Here is a 26,721-nt window from a genome sequence, read left to right as displayed (position 1 = left end):
CCCAGGCTGGAGTCCAGTGGCACAATCTCGGCTCACTGCAACCTCTGCCTCCCAGGTTCAAGTGATTCCTCTGCCTTAGCCTCCCCAGTAGCTGGGATTACGGGCATGTGCCACCACACCTGGCTAATTTTTGTATTTTTAGTAGAGATGAGGTTTCACCATGTTAGCCAGGCTGGTCTCGAACTCCTGACCTCAAGTGATCCGCCCACCTCGGCCTCCCAAAGTGCTGGGATTACAGGCGTGAGCCACCACGCCAGGCCTAAACTCTGATTGTCAATGAGCTATGAAAAATATATTCACATTGTCTCAGCATTACACATATATTGTCTGTATAGCACTCATTACAGGAGAAAAGGAATCACCAATATTAGTATCATCTCTGTTCCCACATCTACTTTTCCTTCCTGCTTACCCTTGCTAACACCCCTAGCACCTTGCCAGTATAATTGCTACACTGTGTCCTTATATTTTTGGTTGCATAAAGAAAAGAGCACTGAAGCCTGTCTTTGTAGCTTCCCCTATACCAGGTGAACTTTTATTAAATAAGCTCAGCTACAGAGCATTTTCAGAGATCAAAGTGCAGCTTCATAATCATTAAGGAGAATATTTATCTGAAAACCTCTAACACTTAATACCAGTTACTCAGCATCTTAACCAACATGAAAATATAAAACACCCTTTTATTTTCAAGTAGTCCCCTCAGCTCTCTTTTATGATTAAGGGAACATTTGAATCTTTTCTCAAGTTTTTCCTTTTGATCCAAATCACTTCCCCTCTACTTTTCTAATGGCTTTATAACACTTCAACAGCAGGTGGTGCCACAAATGCATGAAAGTAAATTTCTACAGACCAACAGAACTGTCACAGCTTTATTTTGTGACTCATATTACAACATAGAAATATGCATTTTAATACTTCATATAAAGTTATTGACATACAAATATTTTTTTCTTTTTTCCTTTTAATGAAAATGATTTAACTTAGAAATCTGTTGTGAAACTTCTGCCTAGTTTTGCAAGTCTCAGATATTCCAGTGCAAAAATAGATCCCATTACAGACAATGTAAAGTGCTTGGAATGAGGGCCAATGATGAACAAAGAGCACAAAAACAGCTTCATCTGAGGGTATAAGAAAGGATAATAGCATATCTAATCCTTATAGAAATAGAAACCTTCTATAAAACGGGATGCAACAATTTTAAAAAGAATTAGAGCAAAATTTCTACAGTATTACATTATTACTAGTAGATAATAACAAGGGTACAAATTAATGTCTCAATATCAAAGTGGTTCGGTATTACATAACACATGGCTCTTTGGAAAACATTTTACCTGATATATACAACCACAAGAAGAAAACACAGACAAATCCCTTTAGTCAATGATTACTATACAGTGAATGAATGATGTGCAACACTTAATAGTCAAAAAGCATTTGCTTTCAGTACAGATAATGCAATACAGTAGTGTGAGGTTTGGTTGTTTTTTAACAATGAATTGCACTGGGCACTTATGTATAGAGGGCTTATTATTTTCTTCTGTTTTTTTCATATTCACAGTTGTTAATAAGTTTTCTGAGGGGTCCAAAAGATGCAAAAGCAGAAATCTTTGAACACGTATGTTGAGAATTTCTGAAACTCACATAGTTACATTCCACAGGAAATATATAGAAATTTTACTTGATTGAGTATAGAGTTGGTAAAAATTTCTACCACAATTAGGTTTTACACAGAAAATGTAAAAGATTACTATCTTAAAAGGTAACACAATATTAATGAAGATGTATAATTATAGATTGCTTCTAGTTTCAGAAGAGATCCTTTTCAATCTGTATTAAAATGTTGTGTTTTCTTCAAAATAGTTCATAGTGCCTTTTGATTTTTCAAAATATGGCCTTGAAGTCAGAGAAATTGAGGCAAGGAGTTGCTCATGGATTTACTATAATGAAGAATTAGAATACTTTTTTAGTAAAACGAGAAACCCAACAGAAGTTTGATTTTGAAAAATATTAAATGAGAAATTATTTTATGAATTCTCTATTTTTGAAGATAGTATAAAATGCAACGATCCCATATCATTAGTTATTGGAAATATGCCTTCATTATTTATGTTTAAAATCAATATTGACTTTAGCTTCTAAAACAGTCATTTATTCCTTTTTAGTAGTGGGTTATGTAACATTCTGTAAATTTAAAAATTATATGTAATTTGAAATCTGAGGGCTTACACCTTAAGAGTTAATACTTAAATTTTGGAAAAAGTGGAAGAAATTAGTAACGATATTGAAAGATCACTTGAATTTTACCAAACAATAGTTCTTGTATTTTTCTTTTGTCTCAAGACAGATAACATTATGCATTTGTGAAAAAGTATTTTTTAAAAATGTTTACTGACTAGAAAAATAAGACTGGGTTAGAAAATTCTGAAAAATACTCTATACGGAAGCATTTGTTGTTTTTATTTTTTTCTTCATTAGTGACTGAGAGACGAAAAGTTTGAGATTGTCGGATTTAATGGTGGGGGGGCGGTGGGAGTCCAACATCTGCAAAGCCAATTATTTGAAGGTACTAAATGCCATAAACACGAGTTGTGTTTTCAGCAAGCTCTCAAGCTACCTGTTTTCTCTGTTGAAGAATTCATTGTTTAGACTTGTGACCCTTATACTTTCTTGGCTTTTGCATTGTTGTAATTAAAAAAAAAAAAAAAAAAAGGCTACCCAGTATTGTTACAGTGGGCTCCTACAAGCACAAGATGACCTGTATTTGTAAACCAGCGAGCTGGATAAATGGCACACCCTTATACATACGGAATATATTCTTTCAGCGACCGCACTCAAAAAATACTTGATTGATGAATTAAGAGTATCCTTAACGATCTGAAAGAAACTCAAATATAACGTCATGAGATCTTGACCAACGCATTGCTTTCTAGGCACCAGTCATAACTGATATGCAAATTTATATAAGAAAATAAAAATAGTGAGGCAGTGGCCATACTCCTTCATACCACAGGGTTCTACAAAGAGGCCATTCTAAGGATTCAGAAGTCACTGATAGAACTTACAATTCCAAACAACATTTAAAAGTACAAAGATTTTTGTCAAAATACAACTCTTTTCATTTTCTAGATTAATTCAAAAGGCTAGAAATAATAATATACTTGTGTCAAATAAACATCTTGAGATGCAGTGTACCATGTTAGTAGACAGTCAGGACAAATGGGCACTGACTTCCCCAGGTTTGAATGCACAGTCTCTTGAATCCCAAGCCCTGGCCTCAGCAGCTTGCAGCCCCAGCAGTCTGGCTGTTGATTCTTTGCCTCTTACCAGGATCTAAGTATATTTAAGAGTTTCAGAAGGACGACCCTATAGACCCATGGCTCAAAGCACAGGACAGTATAACAATGGAGCCAAGTTTCCTGTGTCTAGAAACACCCACATTTTTGTTGCATGTTACTGCCACCAGAATAGCTCATCAAAGAGGGGATTCAAAGCAGGATGTTAGCCACACATGTCATCATTTTGTCAACTGATATTTAATGATGTTGATAGACTCTGAGCAGAGCAGCTTTCACAAAAGTGTGCATGACACACCATGGTGCTTCAAACTTTCTGAAAAACTTGGCACTAATAAATCTGGCACACTCATTGCCAGCAATGGATGTGTCACCGGGAAACCAGTCTCCTGGCATGGCATGGCTTAATGAATGAGGATGTGCATGCCTCTTGATTTTGATAAATAATCACTGACCATGATTACTTGAATTACTGTTGCAACCCCACTGAGAATACACAGGAACAAACAAACAAAAAAAGTACGATTTCAAACCCCTATGTCCATTGGGTTCCATAATAGAGTTTCACATAGGTATAGGTCAAAAAAAACTAAATTCAAGTCTTTCACTTGAGAGCCATGTAAGACATAGGCTACAAAGGCACTGCCCCTGTAATGGAATTTTGTTTTCATTGCATTGAATTGCATTGCATTGAATAGTATCAGTACAGTATCCAGTTTGCTTCTTCCCACAGTAACTTCTGGCTCTTTTCTCTGGAACACTTCACATGGTGCAAAGGAAAGTCTAGTTCCTCTTTACTTTCAGTGACCCCATATGAACAAGATTCTTCATACATAACTTTCTTTCACTTTCTCATCCTGTAGAAAAGATGTGAGAACTGCAACATCTACTACTGTCTGGTTTTTGTGTAATGAGAGGTCCTTTAAGTGGTCATCATCACTTTGGTCCTTGGCAAAGTTCACAAATACCTGTTAAAAGATTAAGATGGACCTTTATACATATCACTCAACTTGCTCATTCTTTATTCTAGTTCTGTTTTTCCAGATGTTGAAATTAGGTCAAGTAGGAGCATATAGAATTACATAAGTAGATTAACTAGAAAACTATGTGTAAAGGAGGGAAGAATACGTGAAAAACGCATAACAACTTAAAAATGGACTCTCTCTATTGCCCCCCCACATCACCAACTGCTCAGTCATCCATGTACTTTGGCACATAGAGTCTTGATTACAGGGAAGAGGGAAGAAAATTTTACTGAATACCTATTAAGTGTCAGGAGCTGTTTCGTACTTTTTAATCTAATTTAAATAGGATAAGGCACCAAGTAAAATGCCTGGCCCAGGGTAGGTACTCACTAACTAGTAGTTACTATGGTTATTATTACAATAAATTCTCACAATAATCCTGTAGAGTAAATAGCATCATCCCCCTTTTCAGGTTCAGAGAGGTTTAGTAAAAAGCATTAGCTAGTAATAGATCAGGAACTCAAGCACATGAACTGCTCTTGGGCCCATGAGCACGGGTGGGTGGGCAGGAATCCACACCCTGAGAAGTACATCTGTTTTGACACTCAAAGCTTACTTGGTCAAGTGTTGTCTGAGAAACAGAGTAGTCTTCTATGTGGAGTCGCTTTTTGCTCTGGGAGAGGATGCTGAATATCCTGGCCAGGGAAGATAATGAAGATGGAAGCTGGTATTGTAGCATGTTCCGGTGTTTCTCTTTTAGAACACTTCCAGGAAAGGCAAGTCCAAAGAAATCCTGGACAGGCTTCAGGTCAGGGTTGGAGCCTGCTATTCGTACAACTATTGTGTAACCATCTCCAAACCTGAAAGCAAGAAAAAAGTATCCAAATGGAGGCTCTCCAGGAAACTATTCAAAAGAATATTTAACCCTGAGAACCCAACTTGTGCCATGAAAACAAGTGCCCCCTGACAGGCCTAGAAATAAGTTTCTGAGAGAAGGAACCAGTTTTTATTTACTAAATGTGAAGTGCCATGCCACGTGCTGTAAATACATGATCTACTTGAATTCTCACCTGGACCCATGAAGTCTGACAGACAATTACAGAGAAACTCCCTGAGGTCCAGGGAGTTAGTCACTTGCCCATGGCTCAGAGTTCATAATTGGTAGGGCCAGGATGCAAACCTATTTGTGTTTGACTCCAAAGCCTGCACTCTCACCAGTACTGGCACACGTAAATGTTTTTCGTTTCATCTATAGAACAAAGCTAGGAGACAGATCTTCCAGGGAAACTGACTCTCAGAGAAGTTACATAACTTGCCCTAGAGTCACAGAACTAGTAAATGGTAAAGACAGAATTTGAATGTAGCTCTGACTTCAAAGCCCTCATTCTTTCATTTTGCTCAATTTTATTTCCCTTTATTTTAGAGCCATCATGTATATACTCAAAAAGAATGGAGTATCAAGCCTTTTCACTAGGCACTATCCCTAAGAAGTTATCTTTGTTACCTATTTTTCAGATGTTGGACACTGCCAAGGCACCTGAACCTTCCATTGACCATAATCGCCATCCTAGTGCAAAGAGCTTCACATTCTTCCATACTGCGGTGAGACAGAAAGAGGTTTTAGTTTTCGAGATTCTCAATAACCATCACAACATCACTACGGCTTCCAGCATTCCCGCTTTCCAGGGAATCATATCCTGTTACTAGTACATGTGGATATAGGGATGATGCTGTTCACTGTAGTGCTGTTTACAATCGTGAACAAGTTGGAAATAATCCAAATGTCTACAGAAAGGAAAATAGCTAAATAAATGAGAGCATAACCCAATAGAAAGCTATCCAGCTATAAGAAATGACATCTAAATATACTGACTTGGAATAATGTTTATAATATATTAAGTGAAAAACAGCAGTATTTATACTGAGCTTGCACATTTATAAGAATACGCATGTACACACATACATACATACATATGCAGATTTGCATAGGAAAATTCTGCAAACATAAACAGCCCAGTGAAGACAATAGTTGTTTATTACCTGAAATTATACCAAGTCGTATAATTTCAGGTAATAATCGTTTTACTGTTTGCTTTTCTATCTTTTCTGATTTTTACAAAATGAACATGTATACTATTTGGAAAGTTAAACATCCCACAGTGTAGAAGCCAAGACTTTACTACGGACCTATGAGAGGTAAGCACTACTGATCTCCCCTCCTTGACAACACTTAGGGCGCAATTCCACAAGAAGCGCCGGGCTTTGGGATCCATGCCTGTGGTGGGTTCATCCTGTAATTAGAATAAAATAAGTCTTACTTTCTGGGGAAAAAAAAAATCAAAGATAGATTTGTTTTTACATGCAGAAGCATCTTTGAAACAGCTTAAATTTTAACTTACCATTCCAGTTTTTTCTTGATGGACCAAATAATTAAAATAAGTTTCAAATACATTTGTAAACAAGGTCACTATTATAAATGTCTTATTGATGCAAGAAACTCAAATATTCTGAGTCCTTTTTTTATAGAATTAAACAAATTCCTCCAAATAAGTAGGGAAGGAAAAAGGCCATTTAGTTTAAATTATCTTTTCATGAATGATAAGAATATACTAAAACTACCTTTTGTCTGAAACCCCTATTGAAGTCAGTATAAGATTTGGGTAGAATTCCTTTTCTTCTTTTTTATTCCAGCTGACTCCAGATTACCCTAGTATACTACAATTGTTAGCCTTACAGAAGCAAATTCCAGACCCATATGGTCAGGAATACATAAAAGCCTCAACCAAGGCTTCTTCCTGTAATAACATCAATGCTCTTGCCTACCGAAGAAAAAGGGTCAAGGGCCACTGCCCAGTCTCATCTATTTTTCATCTATCCGTGTGTAAAGAACTGACCTAGTTGCTACCTTGGGGATTTTAAAGCTGTGTCCACACTCTCCATTTTCAGGGAATGAACATAAAGATGATCAAAAAGAATGTTCCAGAGAAAGATCAAATCACATATCCAGCCTCAATCATACTCAGAAACAAGGTGCCTGGAGTGTCTCTATTTGGGAGCATCTGCAGGCATGGTACAGCCACCCCAGTGTGTGCCAAGGGAGAAGCTGCCCTCTGCTTCTTAAGGGTGGCTCTGGTGTCCCTGGTGGGAGACAAGCCAATCGTACAACAGCCCTGGACATACAGGACTTTTGAAACGTCATGTTTTCCACTCAGGCCAGAATAGCAGTTTTCCATCCACAGTTACACTCACCAGAAACACCACAGGAGGCCCACCAATCAAAGCCATGGCCGTAGACAGCTTGCGCTTGTTGCCTCCACTATAGTTACCAGCGTATTTTTCTCCATACTTCACGAGGCCCAGTTTCCGGATTGCCCACTCACCAACCTACAGTGATGAAAAGCACCTTGACTTTTGTCTGGCTTGGGAATTGTATCATGCTCTCCTACCCGTGTATGTATGAAAGTTCTTTCACTGAGTAGGACTAGATTCTAGAATCATAATCTGACAACTGGTGAGGAGCCAAGGCAGGGAGAAGGGACTCACGTGGTGGGAGCAGCACTCCACTTCAGCCCACCAGCCCTGCCCCACCACGACTACAGGTTCCTACCCTGAACACAGATACAAAGAACCAGCATTTGATGCTGCTGCATTCATGAGCAAAACAGCCTGAAGTCAATGTGTGTGGAAAAGCCATAAGGTATATACTGTCAGAATGCCAAAGGAGACAGGCTGGCTTTCAGGTGCCCACAGTACCTTGCCAACTTCTTTCTCTGGAGAAATTGTAGCATTATTGTAAATTTTTTCTTTTATATGGAGTGATTTACTTGGTATTTCAGTATATTATTTTGCTAGGAAAATGTTTCTCTGGTACTCCTCTCAAAAGGGCAAAGAACTCCACGTGCTCTCTCCCAGTCAGCAGCTCTGTGATGGCATCAAACTGAGGGCAGTAGCCCATGTTCTGATGTACTTCATGGATGTTCGATAAGATACTGCAAAGGACAGGAAAACTAGTTAGATTTGAAGCAAGCAGAGACACTCTGGTCAGACAGTCTGGCCTCATGTTCCCATAAAGTATGCTTCTCCTTTACAAAGATACCAATACATCTGCAGCTACTTGAAAGGACAGCCTTCCTGCCCCTAGGATGCCAGCTCTTCCTGGCAAGCAGGGTCCCTGCCTCTACCCTGCGCAGTCCTTGCACCTACTGGCCCTCTCAACACTTCAGTCTGCAGGTGCAGTCCTATTTCAGAACTCCTGAGGTCATGCCAACCACTGCACATTCTTTACCAACAATCTCCATCACCCTACCCTGGGGCTTTCATGCTAAGGCCCCATCCTACACTTCCCTCCATTACCCATTCATGTGCACTAAGTGAGAAGGCCCAGAAACTTTGGGTGTGAGCAACACAGAACCTAGCGACACAATTTATGTTGGTGGGGTGGCTTTTGAGTTCTATGAAGCCAGTAAAGTGAAGAATCAGATATGAGAGAAGTTCAGCATCCACATTCCAGACTGATGACTGCACCTCGGCCACAGAATAGCCACAACCTTGGCCTTTCAGCAGCACTCATTCCTCTCTGTGTATCTTAATTAGAGCCCCCAGGGTCAGCCTTTTTCAGAATTAGGATTGAGGCACACGTGGACACTGTGCCAGGCCCTCACAGCTATACCTACCAAATCAGTTCTTATAAGCAGTCCCTGTGACAAGCCTTACTACGGGCCGGTTACTGCTGCCACTGCTATATGCATCAGGAGCTTGGTACTAGGAGCAAGCCTAGGAAAGCAGTGGTGCAGTGCTGGGCCTGCTATTCCCAGAATGCCTGTTCTCTTAGGACTCCTTTACGTTGCTACTGCAAAAATGTAAGAGACACGAGAGGAGATCATGAATACATTAAGTCCCTTGCTGTTTTCAATTTTATTGGCTATCCCCCTGTCCAGTGTGTTCAAATCCTGAGTCATTGTTCATTAGTGGTTTGGGAAATACGTTCGGTGGGTCATGACCAGCACTTTTTTAATGACATGGTATATAGCAAAGTAAGAAATAGCAGAGTGCATTACAATTAGTAACGGTAGGTACTGTTTTATGAAACCTAAGGTTATACACGTGTCTATGTGTCTGTGTGTACATACTGCTTTGAGAAATAAAATTTATTTCCCACAAGGGTCACGGTCAGAAAAATGTGAAAGCCACTGCCTTGTACTATCTCTCCATATAATAAGCCCAGAGAAGCCCCACATATTTAAAGTACTTAGAGTAACATTATCTAAGAGGCCTATAAAATGTAGGTGTATTCCCCAAGATCAGATTGCTTTGTGATCTGTGCAGTCTCAGAATGTGGCCTAATGGTGGCTCTGTCAATTCGTACCCTCTTTAAAGAGGGCAATTAACTTTGTAAAGGAATTGTTCCTGAGGAAATAATAAAGGATTTTTTTTTTTCGAGACAAAGTCTTGCTCTATCGCCAGACTGGACTGCAGTGGCGCAATCTCGGCTCACTGCAACCTCCACCTCTTGGGTTCAAGTGATTCTCCTGCCTCAGCCTCCCAAGTAGCTGGGACTATAGGCACATGCCACCACACCCAGCTAATTTTTTGTATTTTTAGTAGAGACAGGGTTTCATCATGTTGGCCAGGATGGTCTCTAGCTCTTGACCTTGTGATCTGCCGGCCTTGGCCTCCTAAAGTGCTGGGATTACAGGCGTGAGCCACCATGCCTGGCCAATGAAAGATGTATACACGGACATATTTACATAGTGAAAATGGAAATTAATATGTGTTCGACATTTATAAGGTATTAAATAAATTATAAGTACATGTACATAGGGGAATTTTATGCAGCAATGTAAAATTCCACATCTTAGGAAATGTAACCCACTGGGAAATATTCATAATACACTCATTAACAGTAAAAACTAATTTTATCTCTATATACAACGTGATCTCAATTTTATGGCACATTTGTATGTGTATATGAGATAGATTTGGGGTGAAGGAAAAGTTTAAAACTGGATTGTGATGATGGTTGCAAAACTCTCTATTTACCAAAAATCACTGAATTATACTCTTAAAACAAGTGAATTATATAGTATGTAAATTATACCTGAATAAAGCTGTTAAAAGAAAAGAATGAGACTGCAAGGAAATGTAAGTTGTGGTTATCTCTAGATATTGAAATCATTGATGATTTTTATGAGTTTCTTTACCTTTTACTATATTTCAACATTTTTATGAACTCTAAAAGTACCACTGTAATCAAAACCAGCAATATATTTCTTTAAATAAACTAAAAACAAGGCCTTTGCAGCAAAATACAGGCCACTTCATTTCTCACCTATTTTTGTTGAGGAAAGCATCTCCTTTGGTCACAGTGGTATCTCCTGTTAACATCTTGAAAGTTGTTGATTTTCCAGCCCCATTAACTCCCAGGAGTCCAAAGCACTGAAAAAGAAAGATTAACTTGTATAAGCAAACTCTAAAAACGCGAATATAAACGATCCTAACAGGTAGCCACCTCAAACCATTATTCTTAAATATCAGCGAAGAATCAAATATTTTCTTGGTTTTAAGACACCGTATAGGTATTTAAATATGTATTTCATAATGGGACTATTTTAAGTGTGGCTGTATTTGCAAGTATTATTTGAATTGTCAGGTTGAGGCCAAAGTTCATGTGTGAAAAACAGTAATGAAAACCAGCTAGCCAAATTGCACCAGCTACTCTGGCAAAGGGCTTACAAGAACACAAACAGAAACCAGAAAGGACAAAATCTATTTTTAAAAATCTATTTGAATTTCATCACCATCCCAAATAGATCACAAAAGCATGTTTTAGATGTTTGTGCTTTTTTTTAAACTGCATTTTATTATCTAAAATCGTTCTCTTGATATATCCCATCTTCTCGATGACTGATTGCTCCATACTAGCATAAATAGAGAAGCCTCTAAAATCCACTTTTACCCCTTAAAAAGCATTGTTGTTTGATTGGGTAGAGATAGTCTGAATTAATAGGGACAAACACAACACAGACAAAGTGTCTTTACCTCACCAGGAGGAATGCCCACACAAATCCTGTCAACAGCAGGCTTCCGCTTCCTTCTGTATATCTGCAAAAAAACAAAATGCAGCCATTCATGAGCCTCAGTGACTCACAGCTCTCCCAAGCAATTGTGGAAGGCAGGACTGTAAACTATATAAACCACAACATAAGACATGTCAATCAGTCTAAGCCAGAGGCATATTTGATGTGCTAAGAGCCTTGGTCTGCGTTTGTGACAGCTGGCTTCTGAATGATTCTGAAGCTCAAAATAAAAGTGAATTTACTTTTTAACCTGTTTTTAGAACCGTATTGTTCATCAATATCTACATAATTTTTCACTTATTCAACATATATATGTATTGTAGATATTTTAAAAATTAAATTGCACAGAGTATAAATTTGTAATAAAAATATTGCAAATACTGCACAGATTACAAAAAAGTAAAATTTGGAGATGCTGGCATCTAGATGGCTAAAATAGACCCTCCTAAGCATTGGAAATATATCTGCTTTTTGGACTATGAAACTCAAAATCAACCATTTATTCTCCCTACCTTGATTTTGACTAGATATACAATACTAGTATGTTTTAATAACTTAAACATAAATGTAAGCATACAAAGCCAATACATTCGAGAATGGGAATTCATATTACAAAAGTATTCTCAGTAGGAATTCTTTAATTAAGAAGTCTCCATGGTGTTTTCAAAATAAAACTGACAGAACCTTGGTACAGATATACATTTTTGGAACACATGCCATTTTATTAAGTCAGCAAACTGGTTTACAGCACATAAAGCTGAAAAAACTGAAAATAAACTCTTGTAACCTGTACTCTCTCACCTTCGTCAACTCCTTGATTTCTAAGATGTCATTCTGGCCTCCACCATCAAGAATTCTCTGTCTTTCCCGCCTCACATCTTCATCTTCATCATTCAAAGGAGGAAGCTTTGCATTTACAGGTCTTAGGGGGAAAAATAAGAAAAATAAACCTTTCAAACTATTTTTTAGGACAAAGATTCAGTCTCTAATGGAGTATTATAAAACCTGCCCGCCACAGTTTCCAGGATGAGCAGGAAGGGCGCTGTGGGATGCCCGCATCAGGAGAATCAGTTTTATCATATCATGTATTTTGAGTTCAGTTCAATCCAACCACCATTGGTGAGTGTTTCCCTGTGCATCTCCTCTGTGACCCTCAACCAGGTGCTCCATGGGTTCTAAGAAAAAGCTCACCTGGGCCTGATGAAGAATCTGTACTGGATCAGAACAGTAATGAGGAAGAACACCACCCCTTCCACAGCCATGGCGAAGAGGTTTCGTCCCACCAAGTCCCAAGATAATGGTGACACAAAGCGATTCTCTCCTAGTAGACACAATGCAGAGACCTGGTCAGAATGGAGGGACCAAAAACCATGGCCCTTCCTCAAATTTGGGCCCATGTTCCTAGGAATTCACTGATCTTCCAACAAAGACCAGTGGCTATCACCCATGGCAAGGAGAAAAAAGTAACAAGTGAGTGATCAATTTCCAAGTCTGATTTGGGAAAACTTTTTATGACCCAGTATCAACTGGAATTTCAGAGCCAAGGTGTATTAGATTTGTAACATCACTGAAGATATCTAGTATTTCTTTTTTTAACGGGACATGCCAAAAATCTTTTTAAAAAGGCAAACAACCCAAGTAATTTTTACAGTCAGTATTTTTAATAAATTCTGTTTTAGTAGTGAGATATATTAGAAAGCACTGTAACCAGATGCCCCTTTCAGTAGCATATAGTATAACCTAGTGAATCAATTAAATCATAACATTCAATTAAATATAGTTCCGTGTAAATATTCCTGAAATTCCTTATATATCTCCTTTGTACCCCAAGTTGGAAAAAAGCCCCTCTTTTATGCCCACTAAATAACATGGCCCATTTGACTATATTAGCTAGTGGATGAATAATAATCATATGGCTACAGGAAAAATATTTTTAACCAGTCTAAAGGTAGAAAAAGATGTAATACATTATCATTTTATAGACTGTGTAAAAGATAATATATGATCTCATTTGCAAGCACATGATTCGCCTAATAGAGCCAAAGTCTGCATCTTTCCTTCCAATTCTCTGCCTTCTAATTCTCAAAGTGGTGGTTTGACTTTTCTAGTGCCTCTGACAAACCCAGCCAGTGGCATGAGCCAATAGAGCCAAGCAAATGCAAGTATTTTCCTTACCTACAAAACTGCCCTTTCACTTTTCTCAATGGTATCAGAGGCACAGACAAATGGCTGCATCACAAAACCCTGCCACAACCAGCTGTGCTGGCAAGAGCCCTGTCGGTGGGCATAGGGGTGGGGGATATCCTGTGCTTAGTCATCAGCTTCTTTCCAAAGCAAAGGCCAGGGTTCCAAGGCCTATGCAGAGTGCCGTCTCCATTAAAGCAACCTACAGCCACTGCTTCACTCACCAAACCTTTCCAGGGCATCAGCCATTGCCTGGTTTTTCACCATGTCAATGAGCCCTCGTCCCAGGCAAAAATGTGGGAAGATCAAGAACACGGACTTCAGGATATCATTGATATTATTCAGCTTCTAAAAAAAAATGGGAGGGGAGGGAGGGAGAAGGACTGGATGTCATTCATGGTTTATCCTAAAACTGTATCAAATTCTGAAATATGGGAGTAAAGAATAAATTTGATTCTCTAGGGACAAACTGGGCCTTTTAATTCAGATACCAATTCAATAGCAGCAGGCATAGGTGATGATATGTAGCAATAAAATTCTATTCTTTAGAAATCTGGAGAAATGCTATGAGTATGGAGAAATAATGAATAAAGCGTAGAAACAAGGCTGTATTTCATCAGAAGCCAATCCATTAAAAAATTCCTTAGCATTTTAAAAGCAAATTCCTCATGTCTGGGTCAACATTTGAGTGTCAGGATTTTGTTAGAATTTTAGAAATTCTTCTCAAATACGTCAGAACTTATGACCCCACAAGGCAACAGGGACCAAATATCTAGCAACTGAGTAAGGTGCTATAAGCTGATGCGCTGTGCTAGGGCATGGGAGAGGCAAAAGTTAGTAAGTAACAGACTCCACGCCAAGGAAGAAAAGCACGTAAACGGGAAATCACCATGTAAGTGGATGTGTGTTGTACTAGAGGCATGGAGTCAGAGAGAAAAGAGAGAACACCTCCCAGCAGGTAAGGAAAGCTTCACATTTGAGCTAAATCTTGAAGGGCAAGGGAGATACTACCAGACCCTGTGATAGAAGAAGGGAATTTCAAGCCAGGCCTACAGGAGCATGGTTGGGGAGAACTCATCTGAAGCTTACAGCTGGGAAAGGGTGTGACGGCTATGGACAGGAAGAGCTGTGTAACTGTAAAAGGCCTCATGTGCTGTGTTTGGACAAAGGCGATGGCAACCGGAATGGAGAGGAGGTCTTATTTTAGAGGCCTATACCTGGGAGAACTCACAGCATAATCAGTTGAATGGGGGAAATATGCAGCAGCAAAGCAAGCATCTAGGATGACTTTAAGAGCCAGCTTGGGCAACCAAACGATGGTAACCCCACTGATGTGACGGGGATGGCAAGAAAAGCATTAAGTTCCGAGGGGAAGGAAAATCAGGGCATGTCCAGTTTGGCGTATCTATGTACTATCTAAATGAAGCAATCCACTAAGCAAGTGAGAGTGTGAGATTAGGGTTCAAGGTTATGGTCAAAGCTAAAGGCACAGATCTTAGAGATAACAATAAAAGACACCAAGAGAGGTGATGGTAAAAGCCTTGGGATTGAATGGAGTCGCCCAGCTCTAGTGTGTAAAGTGGAGGGCAGAGGAGCTAGTCTTGGTAAGAGCAACATTGAAAAAGAAAGAAATAAAAAAGAACCTATCAAAAGAAACTGCAAGGCTTGACCAGCAAAATGTAAGGCACAGCAAGAAAGAAAGGTGCTTTGCTTTCTCAGGGAAGACAGACTCTGAAGAAAGGACAGAGCAGTCAGCAGTGTTAATGCCATGGACAAGTGGACTAAAATCACAATTAAACACTGTCCTCTGGCTCCCAGAGATGCTCATCCCAGCGGGAGGTGTTCCCTCTGCACAACTCACATTGTCGGTAAAGAGCTCCAGCACAAAGGTGGCCACACTGCCATTGATGCCGATGAAGAGGTTCACGCTGGTGAGCACCACATAGGCTGTGCTGGGGATCTTGAACACGAAGGAGGCTGGGTACATGAGAGGTGTGATCGACCACCTGGTGAGACACAAAAAGGTAAGTGTCCACTGAGAGTCCCCTGCCCTCCTTTTGACACTGGGCACCAAATGCCTTATCCCCTGTGCAGTTCCTTCACTCAGAGGTGACTTACCCATACAGCAAAAGTAGAAGGGCTAACACAGGCAGATTGGTGGAGGACACATAGGACTTCTGCTGGAAGCAGATGAAGATGATAATGACCAGTGTGGCAGGGACAACGTAATTGCACTAAAAGTGAAAACAAAGACATACAGTTTACCCCTCAATCAAATATACAACGCATCACACAAGTCTTCACCATCATCAGACAAGAAAGGGCAGATAAACATATTGGAGAGTAACTCTGAATTAATGAAGCCACATAAACTATTAATCAAAATACTGAACAATACATTTTGACAAGCATTTTACCCTTGGCTGATTTTATAAACTACATGCCCTTTCTGTCTTTCCAACAGCCAAGCCAAGGTGTCACGCTCAGTAAACCTACTGAACGATGGATTCCCAGTCAGAGTAATTTCAATTTCACAGGCAGCAAATAAGCTTCCATTCTTCGTACCAAAGATGATTGTGTCTGTTTCATCATTAATGCTATATTATAGTCTGCCCAAGTTCAATCTCACATGTAATCTATTTATGAGGTAACTGCTCATAATATGAATGTCAGAATTGTTTCATCGCACTGAGGATAATTTTAAAGTCTGTCCTGACAGTGTATCAAGCCATAAAATGCAGAAATAAAGACTTGACGATAGGACAATTATGAGAATTCATAGCTGGCAGAGCAAAGCACAGGCAGGAAGTGATAGTGGGTTTGTCAGCTGCTAAAAGAATTGCAGTTTCAGACTACAGGGCTCTGCCTCAGTCTAATCCTACTTGATGTGTTTATCAACAACTTAGATGAAGACAGGCTTCTAGCAAATTTCAGGGGCTCTGAAGCAGGGAGGGACAGACAATACCCAGGAAGATAAGTGATGGGTTTAGGGACTTGATCTTTCATCTCTGAATCACCTGTGCCTGGCATAAGTCAGATACATAGTGAGCACTCTGTGTTGACTGACTGGAGAAATTACTCAATCAAGATAATAAAAAACAATACATATGTAATTTAATATGGATAAATATCAAGTTTAGGTTCAAAAAAAATCAAATGAATTGGTATAGAATGAAGACGACCTGAATTTCACAATCATTTGTGTGAAATGGAGGTTTTGGTTTACCATTGAGTTGCCAATAAGATAGTGCTCCTTCCAAAATGCAAAATCTTTGTTCTGCAGTAATAGAAGTATGGGCCGAAGATTAACTCCCTCTAGACTCATAACCATTCAGACCACAGCCTGAACACAAGGTTAATTCTTGGCTTTGCTTTTGAAAAGGGACATTAACAGTAAAGAGCATGGCCACACAAGGACAATCGGATCAGAAGAGTGACAAAGTCTAAGAGGCTTGGTAATAAAGAACAAATATCTCGTCATCACCTCTACCATCAGTGCTCACATTTGTACAGTGCTTACATTTGTACAGTGCTTTAGAGGCTACAAGGTATGTTCTCATATATCATCTTATCTGGGCAATACTCAGGTTAAATGAGAGTATAAGAGTTGTCTTTAAATATCCAGGGACTTGTTCAGTAGGAGAAGAATTACATTTGCTCCATGTAGCTTACAATTAATGGAAGTTACAGGGAGATACATTTCAACTGTACTTAACAATAATTAGAACTTCAGAATTCCTTGAAGTCCTCCATATTGGTCCAAATAGAAGCAATATATTGTAGCTGGCACAAAAACAGATTTGCAATGGATGGATAAGCTGCTGATAAAACGTACAGAATTTTCAAATGACAGATGGCTTTCCTAGTAAGGCAAAGAACATTCTGACTCTGGAGGTTAAAATCCATCAGAGAAGTTAGAGGCACTGACTTGGAGTTTTGACTAAGGTCCTTGCATCTCTCTGATTCTTGGGAAAGTTCTCACTTAGGAACTTAAGTGGCAGTGGTATTAATTTTCATCATTGTATGCAGATTTCTTCCTCTGGTATGACATGAACTCTGGTACCCGGTGCTGTGTTTGGTGTCATGCAAGTGATCAACTGCCTCTGCCTTTTCCTTTTTTATACAACTTGAGAGCAGCTGGAATGTTTCCCAACAATAGCCAGGGCTCTTTGTTTCTTAACCATATCAATCCGTGGCCCTGACAGACATTACAAAGAGACAGCAGGCCTGTGACCTTACCATATCCCAGACAAAATTAGACAGCCAGTAGATGACAGGCTTCACCCCACTGATGAACTGCAGGTGTTTTGCTTTGCTGACCCGCTCCTGGATCAGGAATACGACAAAGCTCGCTGGGACGAAGGACATCGCAAAGATGACGCAGATGGACACAAGGACATCCACTGATGTGGTCATCCTGGAAAGAAAAAGGCTATGACAATCTGAGGGGTCTTTGATGCAGGTGGGGCTCAATCAGCAAGGCCATGGACACTCAGACGCACACATGCACACACAGATATTTAAGGCACAGCCCAAGGAAAAACATCTGTTCACAGACATTTTATTCAGGGTTAAGATGATCATTTTTAAGTCAAAAAATATGACCATGTAAATGCCAAACTGATTTTACTGAGGTCAGAAAGAGTCCACTGCCACAATAAAACTAATGAAGGAAGCCAGAGTGGCTAATGGTATTCACTTTGGTCCACTGTTCACGACCTTGTAAGAGCAGTAAGCTGTAAATTTTCACACATGAAGGACTAGTGTGGCTTGAAAACTAAATAAGAGCAGAAATATTACTGTGCAACTACTCAAATAAGTTAATTTTTTTTCTGGCTGTAAATCAGCTTAAAAATAACAGTATGTAGCCTATTAACCTAACACATATAAAAATTCTATCAGTTCTTAAAAAAAATGATCTTACAAGCCCATTACACGGGGTCTTGGTATAAAGATCCTCATGTCCTATATTAATATCCTGTAAGAGTTAAGCAGAAACAGTAACTGCCATGCTCCAAATACACAAAGGGTATCTAATGTGTGCTAAATATCAACTCTGTGCTGGGTGCTGGGCTTGGCAATTTACACGAATTGTCTCATTTAATATCATACATCTAGAAAATTGAGAGACCAGATTCAAACCCAGATCTGTATGACTCCAAAGGCTGCATACTTTAGCTCATGTGGCTTTAAATTTTACACACACACACACACACACACACATACACACACACACACACACAGCTTAAGAATTAAAGAGACAAGCTAATAAAAACATATTTCACCAAGTTTAAAACAGTGGTTTTTAAACAAATCGAACTAATTTATTTTGTAATTATTTATAAATATTTTATAATTTAATTAACAATTTTTGAACTCGCTTTATATGAATTCACTAAATGTTGTCATTTTCATGTATCAGTGTCATTTCCCTTCTGCAGTTCAAGAAGGCCAACCAGCTTCTTCGTAAACTTATCACTTCTGCCCAGACCCTGGATCAACCCAGCTTTATCATCATGTAGCAGTGTCTGCAGCTGCTCCCCCACAATGAGCTTCATCTTTTTCTCCCCTCCTCCATGACCCTCTCCTTGCCCCACTCCATCCATTCGGACACAGCTGCACTTACAGGGCCACCTCTGAGAGCTGCTGCTTGGTGAGATTCAGGGGATGATTGAAAGCAGTAATCCCATAATGGCTAGGATTCTCTCCCTTTTGCAGGTTGGCCCGGAGAATAGCGTTGTTGATGACATTCAGGAAAGAGCTGATTGCATGCCAGCCCTTGTTATTGAACCACACCTGAAAGAAAGCATACCCGGTATAAGGTCATACTCTCAAACCCTGTTCCTGCAGGCAGATGCGCATAAACAAACCATGCACAGAAACCTCAGAAAGAAATTCTAGTCATGTATCAAGGCAAAACACTATTATTAAGAACATGGTGAAGTAATCACAGCGTACAGGACATAGTGGCCGCTGACGATGTGAGCAGGCACTGTGGTGAGGGCCTCATACATTTAACTTGTCGAATTCTCACAACAGTTTGGAGACAGCCACGATTATTGTCTCCATTTCACAGATGAGGGAACTGAGGCTTAGACAGGTTAAGTAACTTAGTCAAGGTTACCTGGTATGTCTGGACAAAGCAAATTCTCTGAATTGCTTCATTATACGATACTGCCTCGCTGGTAAAGGTAACAGTGAGTAAAGCTCTTTTCTGTTATGAATGCCCCTGCCAGCTTTACCATGAGTTGAAAGTACTCCAGGAAACATAAAGATCATTGTTCATTAAAAAGCTACTAGAACAAAGACAGTGATTTACCTTGACATTATTTTTGGTGTCCAGTCCTGTCATAAACCTTCCCAAGCTGTTGAGAAATCGATCTGCAGAACTGTCCTGTAAACAACAGAAACCTGCCTCAGTTGTGACTGTTCACATAGATAAGGGGCAACAGTCAACCTGGGATCTGTGGACAACAGGATGGCCCTGTGAAGAGCAATTCCACTACCTTGTTCACCAAAATGAAATGTGAAGCCATTAAGTAAATGGCTCCTGAGAACGAAGTGACCAGAAATCTAGCGCAGTGATGCTGCCATAATGCCACAAGTCTAAAGGAATCACAGAGAAATCCTGGGAGGCAAAGTCCCCGGATTTTCATGTCTGGTTATCACGGTGGGGTGAGGATTCCTCAAAGTGCTCCACTGGCCTCAACTGAAGAGCCAGAACACGCCCTGCCTGCGATGCGCCAGGTACATGGGCCCATCACTCAAAAGCAGAGCTGCGGACTCAACAATCCTAGGGTCTATGTTATCAGAGCCCGTTGATTCTCACTTAAAAATGGGAAACTTGAGACACAGAGAAATGAAGTGAGCTCTTATCAGGTTCTGCAGACCAGCCTGCCAGCTTCAAAAAGAAAATGATTCTTTTCCTATTTAGTCAGTGATTGTTTCAGCAAAGTATGTTTGAAACCTAGTTTGTTTACCAACTGGCCAAATTTGTAAACTTAGTTGTTCTGAGAGCTTTTAAATCTCTGGATTTGCGGGTAAATTTTTTTTTTTTTGGAGACAGAGTTTCACTCTCATTGCCCAGGCTGAAGTGCAATAGTGCGATCTCGGCTCACTGCAATCTCTGCCTCCCAGGTTCAAGCGATTCTCCTGCCTCGACCCCCAAGTAGTTGGTATTACAGGTATGTGCCACCAAGCCTGGCTAATGTTTTTGTATTTTCAGTAGAGTCAGGGTTTCACCATATTGGTCAGGCTGGTCTCTAACTCCTGACTTTAAGTGATCCGCTTGCTTTGGCCTCCCAAAGTGCTGAGATTATAGGGATGAGCCACCACACCTGGCCTCTGGATTTGTTTTTGACCTACACTTTTAAATGTACAACTAAGTAGTTCAGCTTTGTCTGGCTCAAATCACTAAATGCCAACGAAGTCTCTGTATTCCAACATACTCAGAACAATGGGCCACCAGGTGATCAGTTTAACCTGCTAACTACTCCTACATCCCAGCAGCTGCACACCCACTTTTCTGATATGTCTCATGACAGATACTGTACCTTGGCCAGCTTTAGGTGTTTCCTCATTTGTTTGATGGCATCATTAACTTCTCCACTCGGAGGAAGTGCGTGAGAATTACTGACACCCAGGGAAAACCCGCCATACCTAAAAGAACAGCTTGACATTAAAACCCAGACAGTGGGGTGCGCAGTAGCACTCAGCAGCAGACTCAGTGCGAGTGTGTACAAGGTTCACTGAGGCAAATTCCTACTGAAAAAGAGTGCTGAATTTTGCCTCAGACAGGTTACACGTCAGCCTCCCCTCATGAATTTGGCAATCTCTTAACTCCCATGGTTTCTGCCCCAGAGGGAGGACCTGGCCTGACTACACACACAGTTAGATAGTTGAGACATCGAGGAAAGAATGGTAATTCATCTCATAGATGCCGCTCTGACCCAGTGGCTTGGGCGTGAACGTGGGTCGGGAGGCAAGCAGATGTGGAGTGGGGGAGTGGAAACCCTGCGCTGTCCAGAATAGGTTACAGTGGACTTATATAGCCACAGGCCCTGGCTCCTTTCTAGCATGAGGGCTATTACACGGGCCCTGTGTCTGCTCTGCCCAGAGATCCAGGGGTTCTGGCCCCTGGGGAAAAGGCAGAGAGAAAAGGTGGAAATCAGTAACAAGGAAACTTTGGGGCCCCTGGAGGCAGCCACATCAGCTATCTCATTTTCCACGACGTACAAACTGGCTTCAAGAATTCTTCTGTCCCCAGTCCTACCTGTTCCTTCAAAACCCAGATGGACAAATGGGTTGAAATACACTGCAAATAGATGGTTTTGGCACTTCTTATTTCCTCCAAGACCTACTTAGTCCCCTACTAAATGGCTACAAATTTTCTCTGAGTCCTTAAGAAGCCTTGGGATTCTGGTTTGGGGGGTAAGTGCAAGTAGGCATTTCCCTCACAACACTACTTACTTGAAATCCTGAGACTTGCGGGAGATGTCTGATTCTCCTCAAGGAAATCAGTACATCAAATATTTCAGAGGCCTCTAGAGGGGCCGCTGGGTACTGAGCCACGATGCTCTAGTCAGAAACTCCATAAAGCAAGCCTAATCTAAATCTGTCTGTGTCCCTGTGTGCACCACGTGTTCACAGGGCTTTTGTCCTCCTCGAGGTGGATGGCACCACAAGTGTGTGAGTGACAAACAATCTCCAAGGCTGTCTTCAATCCAAGACACCTACAGTACCATCCTCCGCCTGAGCTAAAGGTGCCAGAGAGACAGCAACTTACCTAAACTCATTCACCCAGATCTTGTTCTTTAAGCTGCAGACAGAGACAAAGAAACCAAAAATCAGTTCAAAGAAAGCACTGATCCTATTCCTGACGCTGCAAAAGGAGTAAGTATCTACCTGGGGATACATGGGAGGGACAGAAATAACCCTAGAATCAGGCTGGCCTTGCAGGGTTGTGCCAGAGAAAAGAAGCCTGTGCTCAGGCCTCTTGCAGTCTTCTCTCTATCTTAAAAACCCATTACTTCCAACAGAATCATGCCTGGGTTAAACCAATTTACAAACTGCCTTATAGACTGAGATGTGACCAAACTAGAAGATTTTTCTTTTCCTTATTTTTCTGGGAAGAGACAAAGTTTCCTTCTTGTTATCCATGCTGGAGTGCAATGGTGCAATCTCAGCTCACTGCAACCTCTGCCTCCCAGAGGCAATTCTCCTGCCTCAGCCTCCCAAGTAGCTGGGATTAGACACATGCCACCATGCCCGACTTATTCTGTTTTTTTAGTAGAGATGGAGTTTCACCATGTTGGCCAGGCTGGTCTTGAACTCCTGACCTCAAGTGATCTACCCTCCTCAGCCTCCCAAAGTGCTGGGGTTACAGGTGTGAGCCACTGTGCCAGACCTAGAAGCTTTTTCAATTAACAGTAATATTTCAATTGTGGATGACATCTGGAGAAGTTATACTTCTTTCTTGGAAACTCATGGTCACCATCATTCCAGCATGTCTGTGCTGTTTAAAGTCACTAAGAAACTCCTAAGTGAAAGACCCCAACTGACGAGTAGATGGGAAGGAAACCAGAACAAACATTTGCTGAGCTAAGCATTCAACACTAGGTTGCCATGTCCTGGGAAGCTAGAAGGCTCTCCCATGGCTCCGTAGCCAAGGCAGGCTGCTAAACCTTCCCAGGGCTTCCTCCATGAGACCACACATTATCACGGAGTCCCCCATCAGAGAGTAACCAAGGTGTTCTACATACATCATTTAATTCGGTCCTCATGACAAACTTATAAGAGCAACGTTAATATCACAATTTAGATAAACTAAGGTTTTAAAAGGATAGCCAGTTACCTGGTCAAGTAACTACTAAGCGGCAGAATTTGACTTTGAATCCGTATCTATTTTCACTCTCGACCTGGCTGCCTCAGCCTTGGAGCTGAAACTGAATGTTCACAGTCCGCTTGTCACCTTTTCTAGTTTGGAATAATATCCTAAACTTCCAATGGACAGAATCAGGCCATAATCTGGCATCTCCCCCACTGTCCTAGTCTGTTATTTGTAGATCTTTAATTCCTCTAATTAGTCATAATAAGGCAGGGGCCAAGTTTAGTAGAAAGTCACCTTTTGGCTATGATCTGCACATACGTCTTCACCAGATAATCCGAAATGTTTCTTCCCGTCAGGTCCTGAAGGATGTCTGCGGTGTTTTGTTTTCTCTGTCATCACATGAAAACCAAGCACATGGGTCTTTATAGACAAGAATTGAAACAGAAAGCAAATCAAGGACAACAGTGACCATGTCCACAGTGTGACCGGAACTCTGACTACAGGCCCCAGACACTGCCCTCAGCCAACCAGCAACGAGACCTGGTCCATCCCGCCCTCGGCACTGGTAATTCACTTACATCAAGCCGAGGTCTTTCCCAAAAATGTATTTTGAACATCTCAACAATAAACATTGAAATGAGATTCTTTGTAGTCAAGAGATTTTTAGGGAGCAGCATCATTAGGCCTAATGAATCTTTTGCTCACTTTTTTACTGATGACTATTTTATTATATTGCATTATATTATACTATCTTTATTTTTTTTTTTTAATTTTTTGAGACAGAGTCTCACTGTGTTGCCCAGGTTGGAGAGCAGTGGCGCAAATTTAGCTCACAGCCACCTCCACCTGACAGATTCAAGCGATTCTCCTGCCTCAGCCTCCCAAGTAACTGGGATTACAAGTACATGCCACCATGCCTGGCTAATCTTTGTATGTTTAGTATAGACAGAGTTTTGTCACATTGGCCATGCTGGTTTCGAACTCCTGACCTCAGATGATTCATCTGCCTCAGCCTCCCCAAATACTGGGATTACAGGAGGGAGCCACCTTGCACCTGGCCTAGCTGTTATTTTAAAGAGTGGTAACCAAGACTTCTTTTAGTTCTTGTACTTATTTAGAAGTGCTTGTCCTCACCCTGCAATCTGGATGCTGATAAAATGGCAGAGAGTTATCAAAGCACTCCTCTTCCTGAAATTCTCAGAAAAAAAAAAAAAAAAAAAAAAAGCCTCCAGACTCCTTCCCAAATAGAGTCTCTAAGAATGCCAGAGTTGACAAGGTCCACAGGAGTTTTCTGGTCCAGCCTCCCTAACTCAGGTGAAGAAACAGGCCCAGGGAGTGAAAGAGGCTGGGGTGAAAGGCTACCAGCTTATTTGTTACAGAGCCAAGATTGGAAGCCAGGCCTGTCACAGGCATCCTGTGACTTTTTTGCTGTGGGACAGGCATGGGCACAATGTGGTCCCAACCCCCTCCACTCAAAATTCACATGCTTTTTCCTATGACCAGAAGCAAGTTAAAGATGGAAGCGGACCCTACCGACATCATATCTCACTCCTTCCTGCTTCCAAGTGGAAGCTACCAGCCTACCCTGCACCCCATCTGCTCAGTTGCACCCTGAAAGCACTCACCTGTGGAGGAGGAAGCCCCCCTGCCCCTGGGGGACACACGGGCAGCATCTTCTTGATTTTGTCGCTGCTACACTGGCACGTAGGTGAAGGGTTCTGCATCGTCCAGTTTCCATGCTGGAAGAGGTCCCTGATGGTCTGGGGAACTGGTGCAGTGGTCCACTTTTCCTCCCCTACCAGGCAGGGCATGTCTCTGCGAAGGGAAGACAGCAAGGTAGGATTACCCGAGAGGGCCTGGCCTTTCTGTTGCCTCAAGAGCACAGGAGCATTTCATAACAACCACAAACATGCATCTATTCCCACACCATTTGGAAAAGACAAGCATGATCTCATTTGATTGCTTGATCCCACAACAGCCTTGTACACTGTGACATCATTTTATACGTAAGTAAAATAGAATGCAAAGAGACCCTAAATGTTTACATACTGAGCTCAGTTCAATCCAATCAGTCAACCATTTTCTCATACAAGTCTTCACTGAGCATCTACTACGTGCCAGATGCTGTCTGGTCTATTTGAGAGTCTAAAGTGAAAATACCTGCCTTCATAGGGGTGTATGCCCATGGAGCAATGGAACAACAAATAAACTATCAAGACAATCTTAGATGGTCAAAAATAAAGCAAAATAAAAGGGCAGCAACTGGAGAGAATGGACCTACTGCAGAGAAGACATTTCAGCCAAAACATAAACAATGATGGAGAACAAGCTGGGCAAAGATTTGGCGAAAAGAACATTCTGAGCAAAAGCAATGGCTAGTGCAGGTACAAAGGCCCTGGGGAGAAATGCGTTTCTCTTTTTGAGGAGTAACAGGAAGACAGCATGGCTGCAGTAGGATAAGCTTACGAAGAAGAGTAATGTTGAATGAGGAGGGGAGGAGCGGATGACAGAGGCCTGGGAAAGAGTCTGGATCTCATGCTCAATGTGCTGACAAATGGAGAGTGGCAACATCCAATTTATGTTCTCAAATGAGTGGAGAATTGGTGGGGGTGTGGTGACTGGGGTGAGAGCGTTTGTACATAAAGAGCCAGTTGTCTGCAAATATTCCCTGGAGGAAAGACGCAAAGGCTTCAACCTTGTCTCCAGCTCGGAATCACTGTGGGATGTCAGCAGGTGTCTTTTGGGGGTTTATTTTTCCCACTGGTAAAATAAAAGTTTAAAATGACTTGATTCAACAAGTCACTTCCAGTTTCCTCACAGTTTCAAAATTCCACAATTTAAAGTAAAGCTACCATCATTATTTCCTTATTATTAAATATTAAATATAATTGCCAGGCATGGTGGCTCATGCCTGTAATCCCAGAACTTTGGGGGGCTGAGGTGGGTGGATCACTTGAGGTCAGGAGTTCAAGACCATCCTGGCCAACATGGTGAAACCCCACCCCTACCCCTGGGGGACAGAGAACTACTAAAAATACAAAAATTAGCTGCTGTGGTGGTGCATGCTTGTAATCCAAGCTACTTGGGAGGCTGAGACAGGAGAATTGCTTGAACCCAGGAGGCAGAGGTGGCAGTGAGCAAGCCAAGATTGCACCATTGCACACCAGCCCGGGCGACAGAGCGAGACTCCACCTCAAAAAAAAAAAAAATCATATATATATTTAACTATTTCTTATTGTTTTCTTATGTATTAAACATTCAAATGAACAGTTTTTCAGATTGATCTCTAATTGTCTCCTTAAAGCAGCTGAGTTGACTGGAAAAGACAGACTAAGACACACTGCCCTCCTGAAGCTCACACCCTGAACATTCAA

General features: G+C 41.0%; 1 protein-coding gene across 2 annotated transcripts in view; it reads right to left on the bottom strand.

Moving 5' to 3' along the window:
* Positions 1-846: 846 nt before the first annotated feature.
* ABCA1 (ATP binding cassette subfamily A member 1) overlaps positions 847-26,721 on the bottom strand; it is a 154,841-nt gene continuing 128,966 nt past the window's right edge. For both annotated transcript variants that reach the window (XM_017527761.2, XM_017527759.2), the window contains exons 31-51: positions 24,973-25,162; positions 23,642-23,736; positions 22,304-22,336; positions 21,072-21,177; positions 19,838-19,912; positions 19,145-19,314; positions 17,758-17,935; positions 15,637-15,752; positions 15,380-15,524; positions 13,743-13,866; positions 12,526-12,655; positions 12,136-12,256; positions 11,297-11,359; positions 10,587-10,693; positions 8,127-8,247; positions 8,012-8,032; positions 7,508-7,642; positions 6,446-6,549; positions 5,763-5,855; positions 4,875-5,118; positions 847-4,261 (exon numbers count right to left, since the gene is read on the bottom strand). In XM_017527761.2, the coding sequence (XP_017383250.1) occupies positions 4,121-4,261; positions 4,875-5,118; positions 5,763-5,855; positions 6,446-6,549; positions 7,508-7,642; positions 8,012-8,032; positions 8,127-8,247; positions 10,587-10,693; positions 11,297-11,359; positions 12,136-12,256; positions 12,526-12,655; positions 13,743-13,866; positions 15,380-15,524; positions 15,637-15,752; positions 17,758-17,935; positions 19,145-19,314; positions 19,838-19,912; positions 21,072-21,177; positions 22,304-22,336; positions 23,642-23,736; positions 24,973-25,162 (2,512 nt within the window). In that variant the 3' untranslated portion in view covers positions 847-4,120. The remainder of the gene's footprint in view (positions 4,262-4,874; positions 5,119-5,762; positions 5,856-6,445; positions 6,550-7,507; positions 7,643-8,011; positions 8,033-8,126; positions 8,248-10,586; positions 10,694-11,296; positions 11,360-12,135; positions 12,257-12,525; positions 12,656-13,742; positions 13,867-15,379; positions 15,525-15,636; positions 15,753-17,757; positions 17,936-19,144; positions 19,315-19,837; positions 19,913-21,071; positions 21,178-22,303; positions 22,337-23,641; positions 23,737-24,972; positions 25,163-26,721) is intronic.

The sequence above is a fragment of the Cebus imitator genome, unplaced genomic scaffold, assembly GCF_001604975.1.
Source record: "Cebus imitator isolate Cc_AM_T3 unplaced genomic scaffold, Cebus_imitator-1.0 Scaffold51, whole genome shotgun sequence".
Classification (NCBI taxonomy): domain Eukaryota; kingdom Metazoa; phylum Chordata; class Mammalia; order Primates; family Cebidae; genus Cebus; species Cebus imitator.
This window is presented reverse-complemented; position numbering and strand designations above follow the sequence as displayed.